Source organism: Delphinus delphis, chromosome X (genome assembly GCF_949987515.2).
Source record: "Delphinus delphis chromosome X, mDelDel1.2, whole genome shotgun sequence".
Lineage (NCBI taxonomy): Eukaryota > Metazoa > Chordata > Mammalia > Artiodactyla > Delphinidae > Delphinus > Delphinus delphis.
Window position 1 is genome coordinate 69,042,212 of NC_082704.1, and position 16,421 is coordinate 69,058,632.

Sequence of the window (16,421 nt, forward strand, 5' to 3'; positions counted from 1 at the left end):
TGTGAAGCACAGCTTCTAGAGTTACTTCAAAGACATAAAATGTAGCACTGGAGATAGAAACCTGTATATAAAAAAATCCCCTAGATCCCATTTTCACCCTTCTGCTAGTAATGGACATTACAATGGACCTAGGATTTGGCCCCCTTTAAAGAAATCTTTAAGCAGGTTACTCTTCCTTGACTGGAGTACACTGATTCGTGAAGGTGTATAAATTACAGATGGTCAATTACATTTTGGTGGAAACTCATTTTTACTTCTGGCAATCGCTGTGCTATCAAATATTGAGTTGTATTTAGACTAGTAGAACAATGTTAGTGACAGAGCCCGCACACACTGATCCAGGAGGGTACTATCACACATGTAGTAGGACACAGAACTGGTGTAGTCAGTTACATAGTGATCCACTATTTGAAAATTAACCATATGTAAAAGGAGTTAAAATTAATTTTCCAGATGTTTTCTCTCTCCATGGCAGCTGTTAGGATGGGATATGAAATGTGACATTACGGGAAGGGAGATAGAAAGGAACTAAAATCTTAGTGAGGAGAATTACTTGGTATTATGGATGATTAGGCAGAACTTAAGGTGACAGAAGGACCTGGTTCTTTCCTCTCTGATATTTTAGAACAAATCCATTTTAAAATGGGCTTCATGTAGATTCTTTGTGGTAGATATATATGTGTTCACGGTATAAGTCTTTCAATTTTTCTGTATGTTTGATTAAACGTTCTTGGATTTTCCCTGGAGGGGGCTTCAGGGAGGATATGGTAATATTAATTCATTTCTTTCCATGTAACTTGTCTCTCATAATGAGAAGCATGTTAAGTATTTCAGAAATTAAAGTTAGTAAATGTCCAGACTGGTAGTAGTTTAGTCTTGAAGCCTCACCAAAATGATCCTCTCCAACATCTGGGCTGTCTGACCAGCAGCCTCACTTAGACCACGACTTAATTTTTCATTCTCCTCTACCAGTGACTGATTCTTCTCCATTAGGGATTGTAGATTCTCTGATGGTTCCACACTAAGACAAAGAAAGTAACATATTAGAAAAGTACTTGTGGACTTCCCTGGTAGCACAGTGGTTAAGAATATGCCTGCCAATGCAGGGGACGCGAGTTCGATCCCTGGTCCGGGAAGATCCCACATGCCGCGGAGCAACTAAGCCAATGTGCCACAACTACTGAGTCTGCACTCTAGAGCCTGCGAGCCACAACTGCTGAGCCCACGTGCCACAACTACTGAAGCCTGCATGTCCTAGAGCCCACGTGCCACAACTACTGAGCCCACGCACTGCAACTACTGAAGCTCGTGTACTTTAGGGTCTGTGTGACGCAACTACTGAGGCTGTGTGCTGCAACTACTGAAGCCTGCATGCCTAGAGCCCGTGCTCCGCAACAAGAGAAGCCACCGCAATGAGAGGCCCATGCACTGCAATGAACAGTAGCCCTCGCTTGCCACAACTAGAGAAAAGCCCATGCACAGCAGTGAAGACCCAATGCAGCCAAAAAAAAAAGAAAAGAAAAGTTCCCGATTGATAACAGTTATATCAAAGGTGGATAAAAATATATATCCCATAGGCCTTAGGGTGGGATTGGTTTAAAATTACCCCCCAGAAGTCTAGAAAAAGCGTTCATTCCAATGTATACTTCCAGCCAGGTACTATATTGGATAAATAAAAATGTATGCCTGAACTACTTTAAATTAATGGTTTGGAGGAAGGTAATAATTCAGAGCAAGAAATGGTTGCAACAAGAATGACTAACCTCTAGGTTTAGGATCTTGGTTTAAGATCTTTCTATTTATGCTATGTAGGTAAGAAGTAAAGGCTAACTAATAGCTAAGATACATGTTCTCTCCCGCTTCTCATTCTCAATCCCTCATTAAAGATTAGGGAACTAGAGAAGGAAGAGGTATGGGGGAGGTAGAAGTGACACTGCTAAGGGTCAAAATTTAAGCTAATCAACATAAGTCAATTACCTATTTGCTGTAAAGTTAGGGAAATAGCATTTAAGGAGTGAAAAAGTTGAAATGATGACCTGTGGCCACTAAGAACACATTTCACAACTCTCCATAAACAAGTGCTCCCTTCTAAATGCTTGCCTCCCTTCAAACTGATGACCCACAGCCTCCTGTTCATTTGTCTATCAATTTTTAATGGCTTAGAGTGGGTGGTGGCAACAATAGTATTCATTTCAAATAGGAGTGGAAGGGACAGAAATAGCTTCAAAGAACGTTTGGCATTTATGCAGATTACTTCCTATCAGTTCCAGACTACTGAAACAGATCAATAAGAAGCAGTTTTGATTTGCTTTTTTTGTAATCCACTGGGATTAATTGCTCAAAAGACTAGAAAATAGGACTGGCAAAAAAAGATCAGAAGAAACATGAAGATTTGATCTGAAGGAAACGGAAGGGGAAAATGAATAGTTGTCAAGGATATAATAAAGAGAAAAAAAGGACAGGGAACAGCTGTTCTCAATCTCAAGAAAGGACAGAAAAGGATTTCAGGAATAGATGCCCTCTCACCCAGTTTAAGATTTCCATGAAGTCTTATAGAAGATCTTAGCATGTTCTTTATCAAAAGTTAAGAGCAAGGCCACACCATAGGGTTTCATTACACTCTTGAGAATTTACTAGAACTCTTATGAAGGAATGTTCAATTGTGGATTATAAAAATAAACTATGAGTAAATTTAGTGTTAGTTTAGATTGCTCTGATTTCTTTATTGTTATTAAACTGAAAACTTCCATGCATCGTTCATGCAAGTTGACAAGCTCCAAAGTAATGATACTTTTAACTCAATAGTTTTTTTCCTCTAAAAATTTCCAAGGTTTCTCTAAACCGGGGAAAATACAATGTAAACCAATGTTTCCTCTTTCAGATGCTATTTAATTGCCAATGCTAGTAGGATTCCTCAGTTGAGCATGTGAAAATTGACAAACACGTGCAGAAAATCTATACAAAAGCTTCAATGACACACATTCACAAAGAAAAGAATATAACCTAAGGAAAAAAGCAAAAAAAAATCATGTATATAAACTGTACATTTTGTAAAAAGCCTTAAGAAATGTCTCTAAAGATATAAATATACATTTTTGAGAAAAGTAGCATCTTTATTTCTCTGTAAAACATTGAACAATTGAGTTACATTGTTTCATTCATCAACTGTTTCTTAGAATCTGTTACTTTTGTAGCTAAAACTATATCCTATAGGATATTCTAGGTAGTTGGAAGTCTGGAATGGTTTTCATTAGTCTTGTCTTACATGAAACAGGTCTGGCTAAATTGAAAGAAAAGATGGGTCAATTGCTTCTAAACTGGCTATACTAGAACAGGTCTTTAGGAGACCCTTTAAGAGATCCAAGCTTTCCTCAGTTCCTTTATCCAACATTTAAAAAATATTATCAGGAAACCAAGATTAAATGACCCAAAGAGGGAGAGTTACAAAGAGAAGGGCAGTCATTTCTGGGAGATAAAACTATGACAAATTTTAAGATTTATTCTTTATACTTTTCTAAATGTTCTATAAGAAGCAAGGTATCACTTTTATAATCAGAAAAAATGATTGAGTTATTGAAAATAAGGATATTAAAAGAAAATAGGTCCACACCAAACACAAGTATAAACTCCAAATGGAAAAATGAAATGTAAAAAATAAAACCAACACAAGTACTAGAAGAAAACATGGGTGATTTCCTCTTTAATCTTGGCATAGAGAAAGCTTCTTAACTATGAAGCAAAATCCAGAAACATGAGGAGAATGTAAACAGTGTAGCGACTTTGGAAAAGTTTGGCAGTTTCTTTAAAAGTTAAACATATGACCCAGAAATTCCACTTCTAGGTATCTACCCAATAAAAAACATATGTCCATACAAAAACTTGCAAGTGAATATTCATGGAAGCATAATTCATAATATTCACAAAGTTGAAACAACCCAAAAGTCCATGAACTGGTAAATGGATAGACAAAATGTGGTATATCCAGACAACGGAATACTATTTAGCAATGAAAAGGAATGAAGTACTGATAATCTCAGAAACATTATAGATGAAAGAAGCCAGACAAAAAGTCCACATACTGTAAGATTCCACATACATGAAATGTCCACAATAGGCAAATTGTGTAGAAAAAGACAGCAGATTAGTGATTGCCTGGGGCTGGGAGTGGGAACAGGAGTGAGTGCAAATGGGCACAAGGGATCTTTCTGGGGTGACGGAAATGTTCCAAAATTGGATTGTGGTGATAGTTGTACAACTCTGTAAGTTTACTAAAAACCATTGAATTGTACACTTAAAATTAGTTAATTTAATGGTATGTAAATTATATCTCAATAAATCTAGAGGCTAAAAAATCTGGAGGCAATAAAAAAATGATGGATAAACTTTTTACTACATAAAGAGTAATTTTTTGGCCTGCCTGAGCTGAGGTGTTGGTGGCAGCCATTCTGCACTAGGAACTCCAGTCAGAAGAGCCAGGTGAGAGGCCTCTGCACATGGCCCCTGTGAGCAACTGAATCCCAACTAAGCACAAAGGGGAAAAAAAAGGTCATCTCAGAGCTGTGACTATTTTCAAGGTCAGTGTTTTTCCCTGTGGAACACTGCCTTAGGGGCAAAACAAGGAAGGAGCAGCTGATTCTAATGTGCAGTGCAGAAGGAGAGCCACTGCAGGCCAGCTTCCCCAAATCTAAAGGCACTCCAGCCGTGTGGCTGACAGGGTCTGGGTGCTCCGGCTGGGTGTCAGGCCTGAGCCTCTGAGGTGGGAGAGCTGAGTTCAGGACACTGGACCACCAGAGACCTCGTAATATCAATTGGCACGAGCTCTCCAAGAGATCTCTGTCTCAATGCTAAGACCCAGCTCCACTCAACAACCAGCAAGATACAGTGCTGGATACCCCATGCCAAACAACTAGCAAGACAGGAACACAACCCCACCCATTAGCAGAGAGGTTGCCTAAAATCATACTAAGTTCACAGACACTCCAAAACACACCATAAGATGCAGTCCTGCCCATCAGAAAGACAAGATCCAACCTCATCCACCAGAACACAGGCACCAGTTCCTTCCACCAGGAAACCTACACAACCCACTGAACAAACCTTAACCACTGGGGGCAGACAGCAAAAACAACGGGAACTACAAACCGGCAGCCTGCAAAAAAACCCCAAACACAGTAAGTTAAGCAAAATGAGAAGACAGAGAAACAAGCAGCAGATGAAGGAGCAAGGTAAAAACCCACCAGACCAAACAAATGAAGAGGAAAAAGACAGTCTACCTGAAAAAGAATTCAGAGTAAGGATAGTAAAGATGATCCAAAATCATGGAAACAGAATGGAGAAAATACAAGAAACGTTTAACGAGGACGTAGAAGAACTAAAGAGCAAACAAACGATGACGAACAACACAAAAAATGAAATTAAAAATTCTCTAGGGGCTTCCCTGATGGTGCAGTGGTTAAGAATCCGCCTGCCAAGGCAGGGGACACAGGTTCGAGCCCTGGTCTGGGAAGATCCCACATGCTGCGGAGCAATTAAACCCGTGCGCCACAACTGCTGAGCATGAGCTCTAGAGCCCATGAGCCACAACTACTGAGCCTGCGCACCACAACTACTGAAGCCCGTGCACCTAGGGCCTGTGTTCCGCAACAAGAGAAGACACTGCAATGAGAAGCCTGCGCACCGCAACAAAGAGTAACCCCTGCTCGCCACAACTACAGAAAGCCCGTGTGCAGCAACGAAGACTCAGGGCAGCCAAAAATAAATAAATTTATATTTTAAAAAAATTTCTAGAAGGAATCAATAGCAGAATAACTGAGGTAGAAGAACAGATAAGTGACCTGGAAGATAAAATAGTGTAAATAACTACCACAGAGCAGAATAAAGAAAAAAGAATGAAAAGAATTGAGGACAGTCTTAGAGACCGCTGGGACAACATTAAACGTACCAACATTCAAATTATAGGGGTCCCAGAAGAAGAAGAGAAAAAGAAAGGGATTGAGAAAATATTTGAAGAGATTATAGTTGAAAACTTCCCTAATATGGGAAAGGAAATAGTCAATCAAGTCCAGGAAGCGTAGAGAGTCCCACAGAGGAAAAGTCCAATAAGAAACATGCCAAGGCACATATTAATCAAACTATCAAATATTAAATAAAAAGAAAAAACATTAAAAGCAGCAAGGGAAAAGAAACAAATAACATACAAGGGAATCCCCATAAGGTTACCAGCTGATCCTTCAGCAGAAACTCTGCAAGCCAGAAGGGAGTGGCAGGACATATTTAAAGTGATGAAAGGGAAAAAACTACAACCAAGATTACTCTACCCAGCAAGGATTTCATTCAGATTCGACAGAGAAATTAAAACCTTTACAGACAAGCAAAAGCTAAGAGAATTCAGCATCACCAAACCAGCTTTACAGCAAATCCTAAAGGAACATCTCTAGGCACGAACCACAAGAGAAGGAAAAGACCTACAATAACAGACACAAAACAATTAAGAAGATGGTAATAGGAACATACATATCAATAATTACCTTAAATATAAATGGATTAAATGCTCCAACCAAAAGACATAGACTGGCAGAATGGATGCAAAAGGAAGACCCGTATATATGCTGTCTCCAAGAGACCACCTTCAGACCTAGGGACACATACAGACTGAAAGTGAGGGGATGGAAAAAGATATTCGATGAAAATGGAAACCAAAAGAAAGCTGGAGTAGCAATTCTCATATCAGACAAAATAGACTTTAAAATAAAGACTATTACAAGAGACAAAGAAGGATGCTACATAATGTTCAAGGGATCGATCCAAGAAGATATAACAAGTGTAAATATTTATGCACGCAACATAGGAGCACCTCAATACATAAGGCAAATGCTAACAGCCATAAAAGGGGAAATCGACAGTAACACAATAATAGTAGGGGACTTTAACACCCCACTTTCACCAATTGACAAATCAACCAAAATGAAAATTAATAAGGAAACACAAGCTTTAAATGACACAATAAACCAGATAGATTTAATTGATATTTACAGGACATTCCATCCGAAAACAGCAGACTACACTTTCTTCTCAATTGCACATGGAACATTTTCCAGGATAAAGCACATCTTGGGTCACAAATCAAGCCTTGGTAAATTTAAGAAAACTGAAATCATATTAGAAATAAATTACAGAGAAAAAAGGTAAAAAACACAAACACATGGAGGCTAAACAATACATTACTACATAACCAAGAGATCACTGAAGAAATAAAAGAGGAAATCAAAAAATACCTAGAGACAAATGACAATGAAAACACGACAATCCAAAACCTATGGGATGCAGCAAAAGCTGTTTTAAGAGGGAAGTTTATAGCAATACAATCCTACCTGAAGAAACAAGAAAAATGTCAAATAATCAATCTAACATTACACCTAAAGGAACTAGAGAAATAGAAAACAAAACCCAAAGTTAGTAGAAGGAAAGAAATCATAAAGCTCAGAGCAGAAATAAATGAAATAAAAACAAAGAAAACAATAGCAAAGATCAATAAAACTAAAAGCTGATTCTTTGAGAAGATAAACAAATTGATAAACCTTTAGCCAGACTCATCAAGAAAAAGAGGGAGAGGACTCAAATCAATAAAATTAGAAATGAAAAAGGAGAAGTTACAACAGACACCACAGAAATACAAAGCATCATAAGAGACTACTACAAGCAACTCTATGCCAATAAAATGGACAACCTGGAAGAAATGGCCAAATTCTTAGAAAGGTATAACCTTCTGAGACTGAACCAGGAAGAAATAGAAAGTATGAACAGACCAATCACAAGTAATAAAATTGAAACTGTGATTAAAAATCTTCCAACAAACAAAAGTCTAGGACCAGATGGCTTCACAGGTGAATTCTATCAAACATTTAGAGAAGAGCTAACACCTACCCCTCCCGAACTCTTCGAAAAAACTGCAGAGGAAGGAAGACTCTGAAACTCATTCTATGAGGCCACCAACAGCCTGATACCAAAGCCAGACAAAGATGTCACAAAGAAAGACAATTACAGACCAATATCACTGATGAAGATAGATGCAAAAATCCTCAACAAAATACTAGCAGACAGAATCCAACAACAAATTAAAAGGATCATACACCATGACCAAGGGGGATTTATCCCAGGATGCAAGGATTCTTCAATATACCAAATCAATCAATGTGATACACCATATTAACAAATTGAAGAATAAAAACCATTTGATCATCTCAATAGATGCAGAGAAAGCTTTGACAAAATTCAACACCCATTTATCATAAAAACTCTCCAGAGAGTGGGCCTAGAGGGAACTTACCTCAACATAATAAAGGCCATATACGACAAACCCACAGCAAACATTCTCAATGCTGAAAAACTGAAAGCATTTCCTCTAAGATCAGGAACAAGACAAGGATGTCCACTCTCGCCACTATTATTCAACATAGTTTCAGAAGTCCTAGCCATGGCAATCAGAGAAGAAAAAGAAAAAAAAGAATACAAATTGGAAAAGAAGAAGTAAAACTGTCACTGTTTGCAGGTGACAAGATACTATACATAGAGTATCCTAAAGATGCCACCATAAAACTACTAGAGCTAATCAATGAATTTGGTAAAGTTGCACGATATAAAATTAATGCATAGAAATCCCTTGCATTCCTATACACTAACAACGAAAGATCAGAAAGAGAAATTAAGGAAACAATCCCATTCACCAACCATTGCAACAAAAAGAATAAAATACCTAGGAATCAACCTACCTAAGGAGGTAAAAGACCTGTATTCAGAAAACTATAAGAGACTGATGAAAGAAATCAAAGACAACACAAACAGATGGAGAGATATACCATGTTCTTGGATTGGAAGAATCAATATTGTGAAAATGACTCTACTACTCAAAGCAATCTACAGATTCATTGCAATCCCTATCAAACTACCACTGGCATTTCTCACAGAACTAGAACAAAAAATTTCACAATTTATATGGAAACACAAAAGACCCCGAATAGCCAAAGAAGTCTTGAGGGAAAAAAACTGGAGCTGGAGGAATCAGACCCCCCGACTTCAGACTATACTACAAATTTACAGTAATCAAGACAATATGGTACTGGCACAAAAACAGAAATACAGATCAGTGGAACAGGATAGAAAGCCCAGTGATAAACCCACGCACCTATGGTCAACTAATCTATGACAAAGGAGGCAAGGATATACAATGGAGAAAAGACAGTCTCTTCAATAAGCAGTGCTGGGAAAACCGAACAGCTATATGTAAAAGAATGAAATTAGAACACTCCTTAACACCATACACAAAAATAAACTCAAAGTGGATTAAAGACCTAAATGTAAGACCTACACTATAAAACTCTTAGACGAAAACACAGGAAGAACACTCTTTGACATAAATCACAGCAAGATCTTTTTTGACCCATTTCCTAGAGTAATGAAAATAAAAACAAAAACAAACAAACAAACAGGGCCTAATGAAACTTAAAAGCTTTTGCACAGCAAAGGAAACTATAAATGAGAGGAAAAGACAACCCTCAGAATGGGAGAAAATATTTGTGAATGAATCAATGGACAAAGGATTAATCTCCAAAATATATAAACAGCTCATGAAGCTCAATATTAAAAAAAAACTAACAACCCTATCAAAACATGGGCAGAAGACCTAAGTAGGCATTTCTCCAAATAAGACATACAGATGGCCAAAAGGCACATGAAAAGCTGCTCAACATCACTTATCATCAGAGAAATGCAAATCAAAATTACAACGAGGTATCACCTCACACCAGTTAGAATGGGCATTATCAGGAACTCTACAAACAACAAATGCTGGAAAGGGGGTGGAGAAATGGGAACCCTCTTGCACTGTGGGTGGGGATGTAAATTGATACAGCCACTATGGAGAACAGTAATGGAGGTTCCTTAAAAAACTAAAAATAGAATTACCATATGATCCAGCAATCTTACTACTGGGCATATACCCAGAGAAAACCATAATTCAAAAAGACACATGCACCCCAATGTTCACTGCAGCACTATTTACAATAGCCAGGTCATGGAAGCAACCTAAATGCCCATCGACAGATGAATGGATAAAGAAGATGTGGCACATATATACAATGGAATATTACTCAGCCATAAAAAGGAATGACATTGGGTAACTTGTAGAGACGTGGACGGACCTAGAGACTGTCATACAGAGTGAAGTAAGTCAGAAAGAGAAAAACAAATATCGTATATAACGCATATAGGTGGAATCTAGAAAAATGGTACAGATGAACCCGTTTGCAAGGCAGAAATAGAGACACAGATGTGGACAACAGATGTATGGACACCAACGGGGGAAAACCGTGGTGGGGTGGGGATGGTGGTGTGCTGTATTGGGTGATTGGGATTGACATGTATACACTGATGTGTATAAAATTGATGACTAATAAGAACCTGCTGTTTAAAAAAATAAATACAATAAAATTTTTAAAATATTGTGGTAAAAAGCATAACATAAAATTTACCATCTTAACCAGTAAATTTTAAGTGTACAGTTCAACAGTGTTAAGTATATTCACATTGTTGTGCAATGGATCTCCAAAAGTTTTTCACCTTGTAAAACTGAAATTCCATACCCATTATACAACAACTCTCCACACACACACCCCAGTCTATTATTTTAGTTTTGTGCCACTGCTTCTAATGCTCTTTACCTTCACCTATGTGCACACAGAACTTTGCCTATATTTTCTTCTAGTTCTCTTGTAGGTTTTTTTTTCTTAAAAATTGTGGGGACTTCCCTGTTGGCACAGTGGTTAAAAATACGCCGGCCAATGCAAGGGACATGGGTTTGATCCCTGGTCTGGGAATATTCCCACATGCCGTGGAGGAACTAAGCCGGTGCGCCACAACTCCTGAGCTTGTGCTCTAGAGCCCGTGAGCCACAACTACTGAGCCCGCATGCCACAACTACTGAAGCCCCCGCACCTAGAGCCCGTGCTCCACAACAAGAGAAGCCACCGCAATGAGAAGCCCACACAACGCAAGGAAGAGTAGCCCCCGCTTGCAGCAACTAGAGAAAGCCCACATGCAGCCATGAAGACCCAATGCAGGAAAAAATAAATAAATAAATTTACATTAAAAAAATTGTGGTAAAAAACATATAACATGAAACTTACTGTCCTAACCATTTTTAAGTGTACAGTTGAGTAGCATTAAGTATATTTACATTGCTGTGAAATAGATCTCCAGAACTTTTTCATCTTGTAAAACTCAAATTATATACCCATTAAATAACAACTCCCTTTTTCCCCCTCCCCTAGCCCCTGGTAACCACCATGCTAGTTTCCATTTCTATGAATTCAAGTACTTTAAATTCCTTATATAAGTGGAATCATACAGTATTTGTCTTTTTGTGACTGGCTTATTTCACTTACATAACGCCCTCAAGTTTCATTCATGTTGTAACATGTGATAGGATTTCCTTCCTTTTTAAGGCTGAATAATATTCTGTTGTATGTATATACCACATTTTATTTATCCATTCATACACTGATGGACATCTGTATTGCTTCTGCTTCTTAGCTACTTTTTATTTATTTAGTTAGTTAGTTTTTATAGAATATAGGAAGGTGTTTAAGCCCTTCCTATATTCTTTTTTTTTTAATAAATTTATTATTTATTTTTGGCTCCATTGGGTCTTCATTGCTGCATGCAGGCTTTCTTTAGTTGCAGCAAGCAGGGGCTACTCTTCATTGCGGTGCGCAGCCTTCTCATTGTGGTGGCTTCTCTTGTTGTGGAGCATGGGCTCTAGGCGCACGGGCTTCAGTAGTTGCGGTATGCGGGCTCAGTAGTTGTGGCGCGCAGACTCTAGAGCACAGGCACAGTAGTTGTGGCGCACGGGCTTAGTTGCTCCACGGCATGTGGGATCTTCCTGGACCAGGGCATGAACCCATGTGCCCTGCATTGGCAGGCGGATTCTTAACCACTGTGCCACAAGGGAAGCTATTAGCTACTTTAAAAAAAATCTTTGTTTACTTATTTGGCTGCATCAGGTCTTAGTTGTGGCATGCGGGATCTTTCGTTGCAGCACGTGGGCTCTTTGTTGTGGAGTGCGGGCTTGTCTCTGGTTGAGGCGTGTGGGCTCCAGAGTGCGGGGAGACTCAGCAGCTGCTGCGCACAGGCTCTCTAGCTGTGGCACGCAGGCCCCAGAGTGTGCAGGCTTAGTTGCCCCACAGCATGTGGGATCTTAGTTCCCCAACCAGTGATCGAACCCACGTCTCCTGCATTGGAAGGCAGATTCTTAACCAGTGAACCACCAGGGAAATCCCTCTTAGCTATTATGAATAGTGCTGTTATGAACATGGGTATGCAAATATCTCTTTGAGACCCTGTTTTCGATTCTTTCGGATATATACCCAGAAGTGTGATTGCTGGATCATATGGTAGTTCTATTTTTAATTTTCTGAGGAACCTCCATACTGTTTTCCATAGCAGTTACACCATTTTAGAATCCTTTCAACAGTGCACAAAGGTTCTAATTTAATTTCTCCACATCCTCCTCATATCCTTTCCAACATTTGTTACTTTTTGTTATTTTTTGTTTTTGATAGTAGCCATCCTGACAGGTGTATGGTGATATCTCATTTTGGTTTTGATTTGCATTTCTCTGCTCTGAGTATATCTTTTTGTAAAACTCTGACTCTTAGACCGCGATAATGTTTCACATACACTTCATATACCCAAAATATAAACAAACAATTAAAACTAACCAAGCAAGATGTAGTGGGAACCCACAATGGAATACAAACAGTAACTCTGGGAAACAATATCTTGCCTGGATATTCTAAGCCTAAAGACAAAAGAATTATACATATATGCTGTAATCTAGTTCCTAAAAGTGTTTCTCACAGGGGTATGGGCTAGCAATTCCAAAATTATTTTACGTGTATACTAGAACTGAACAAGTAAGTAAATAGAATGCAGATAATGAGAGCTGGTTTTTCACTGCTGGAGAAAGAAGTTATAAATAAGGAGAGCGGGAGGATTAGAATAAGCCTTGTAGTGTTGGACTGGAATCAGATGTATCAGTCTAAAATCATGGTTTTTAATATATACACAGTTAGGTAGACATAAAAATATAGATATATGTGTGGGTTACTATACATACAGATATTTCCTAGCTCTACTCACTGAGAGGGCCTAGAAGTAATGACTTCTCAGTAACAATGAGCACACCTAGCACCCAGATCTGGTTTCTAAACACCATTTTCCAATTAAAAAAAGAAAACCCAGGGCTCCTTGGACATATGGTTGATTCCAGAATTGGGGCAGGGAAAATAGAAGACGGGTGTGGAGCATCTGGTAGAAATGCTTAAAAACTTGATAGCGTGTTAAAGAATACAACAGCCACCCTGAAGGAGCTCCTAGTGGACAAAGCAGAAACAACAAATAAAACAAGCAATAAAATATAATGCTAGTATTGGATGTTAATGCATAGAATAAAATAAATACCCATGAGTCTATATGGCTATAAATACATAATGAAATAAATAAATGGTGGGAGGGGAGAGACAGCTCTTCCTCATAGTAGAATTCCAATTAATAAATTTCTGAGGCCAGAACCTATGCTCTTTTTATTATACCAGGTTGTCTCAAAGCTAACTAGCTAGTCCTAAATAGACAGCAAGTTTGTTAAGTTCCCTACCTTGACACCAAGTGCTACCAGAAACTTTAGACTATCAGGGGAAAACAATCATAAGGAGAAAAAGGCTCTGTTAGAATATACATTTAAAATTAGTCTATGACTCTTACTTTATAGATCCAGGCAGGGTACCTCCATGGGCTTGCAGCAACAAGACCTGTAGCTGTTGTACCTGGAACAGGCAAAGAAAAATAGTCAGCTAGTTACCAATCAAAAGTTACTTATCGGGCTTCCCTGGTGGCGCAGTGGTTGGGAGTCTGCCTGCCGATGCAGGGGACACGGGTTCATGCCCCGGTTGGGAGGATCCCAAATGCCGCGGAGCGGCTGGGCCCGTGGGCCATGGCCGCTGAGCCTGCGCGTCCAGAGCCTGTGCTCCACAACGGGAGAGGCCACAGCAGTGAGAGGCCCGCGTACCGCAAAAAAAAAAAAAAAGTTACTTATCCCTTATCAGCAAAATTACCATGATTAGTAGTCGGGTAATCTTACTTGATACCTATGAAATCTAAAGGTATTACAGAAAGCAACATGGTTGATGATTCAATGATAAAAGGACAATCAGCATTACATGAATAACTAGTACTTAGAAGATGAGTTGTCTCTTTTACCTAAGCATCTTCATGAGTTTTTATTGAGAATCTATTTTTTTTAAATTTATTTTTATTATTATTATTTTTTAAAATATTTACTTATTTTGGCTGCACCAGGTCTTAGCTGCGGCACATGGGATCTTCGCTGTGGCATGTTTAGTTGCAGCACACCGACTTCTTAGTTGTGGCAGGCACGTGGGATCTAGTTCCCTGACCAGGGATTGAACCCGGGCCCCCTGCATTGGGAGCACAGAGTCTTACCCACTGGACCACCAGGGAAGTTCCAGAGAACCTACTTTTTTAAAAAAATCAAACTTAGGGACTTCCCTGGGGGCGCAGTGGTTAAGAATCTGCCTGCAAGTGCAGGGGCCACGGGTTCGAGCCCTGGTCCGAGAGGACCCCACATGCTACGGAGCAGCTAAGACCATGTGCCACAACTACTGAGCCTGTGCTCGAGAGCCTGCAAGCCACAACTACTGAGCCTGTGTGCCACAACTACGGAAACCCGTGCGCCTAGAGCCCATGTTCTGCAACAAGAGAAGCCACCGTGATGAGAAGCCTGCATGCCACAATGAAGAGTAGCCCCTGCTCACCACAACTAGAGAAAGCCTGCTCGCAGCAACAAAGACCCAACACAGCCAAAAATAAATAAATAAATAAATAATTTAAAAAATCAAACTTAGCACTGGGCTACGCAATGTGGGGGGTGGATACAAGAATAAACTCTTGTGGTTTATTATCCAGTTTACAATCTAGTTGATGAAGACAAGACTAAGGCCTGAAAATTTAAGAAATAACACAAGACAGAAGATACTAGTCATCAAGTATAGTTAAGTACTTTAAGGTTCTGAGAAGAAGCAAATCAATGAAATCCCAAAATAGTCCAAAGGAGGCTTCGTGGAGACGGATCTTAAACCAGAGTGAATGTGCAATCAACCTCTCCATTCCCTCTTATGATAAAAGAGGAGCTGCTCTGCTTGAGCTTTGGATCCCAAGTCTTCTTGCCTTCTGATAAATCCTATTCTGGGGACTTCCCTGGTGGTCCAGTGGTTAAGACTCCATGCTCCCATTGCAAGGGGCCCAGGTTCAATTCCTGGTCAGGGAACTAGATCCCACATGACACAACTAAAAGCCTGAATGCCACAACTAAAATATTCCACGTGTCGCAACTAAGACCCGGTGCAGCCAAATAAATAAATAAGTAAATAAATTTAAAAAAAATCTTATTCTATTTGTTATCCATTCTCTCTTCTATATCTTTGACTTCTCCCTTTTTACAGAATCCTTCCTACTAAGATTAAAACATGTTCAAGTCTCTCCCATCTTAAAACAAAACAAAACAAAAGCACCTTTCCCAATCCCACTTCCTATCTCTTTTGCCCAATTTCTCTCCTTCACAAAGTTTGACAGAATAGTCTACACCCACTGCCTCCATTTCCTTTTGCTCTTCTCTCACTTGCTCTTTAACCTATTCTAACCTGATTCGTGCCCACAACATTCCGCTGAAATAACTCTTGATAATGTCACCAATGATCGGCATGTCACTACATCCCATGGGCATTTTTCAGTCTTCATTTTATTTGACTGTTTGGTAGCATTTGGGTTACCAGATGCCACTCTTTCTTGCTTTTCCTTCTATTCTTCAAGCTGATCTTCTAAGTCTCTTAGTTCATCTTTGATCCAACTGTCCTTTAAATGATAAAGTTCCTCAAAGTTCACTCACTTTCTATTCTCTCCTTAAAGTCTCATCTCTGACTATGGTTTCAATTACCATCTATAAACTGGTGACTCCCAAATTTATCTCAAACACAGATCTTTCTGAATTTAGAACCCTTTTTTTAATGCAATATCACTAGTATTTTACATTTATTGTCACATCATTATTTCCAAAGCATGACAACACATGTGATTTCACTTGGTCCACATAGATTTCTAAAGCATTTACAGGGAACAAGGCTGTTTGATAGGGAGAAACTGGTATTTTATCTCCATTTTATGAAAAGGAGCCTTCAGGCAGAAAGCTTAGGGGGGATTTGCTGGCCATCAGTGAAGGAACTGCTGGTAGGGGGGCGTTGTTCCCTCCAATCCAGCTATCTCTCCCTTGCAACCTGCAAGTAAGGCTTATCAGA

The 16,421-nt window shown here is 39.2% G+C and overlaps 1 protein-coding gene across 1 annotated transcript in view; it reads right to left on the reverse strand.

Moving 5' to 3' along the window:
- The window catches only part of KIF4A (kinesin family member 4A), a 126,954-nt gene that overhangs the window by 54,933 nt on the left and 55,600 nt on the right, over positions 1 to 16,421 (reverse strand). Inside the window, exons 10-11 of the mRNA XM_060002620.1 lie at positions 13,816 to 13,877; positions 889 to 1,021 (exon numbers count right to left, since the gene is read on the reverse strand). Coding sequence (XP_059858603.1) covers positions 889 to 1,021; positions 13,816 to 13,877 — 195 coding nt within the window. The remainder of the gene's footprint in view (positions 1 to 888; positions 1,022 to 13,815; positions 13,878 to 16,421) is intronic.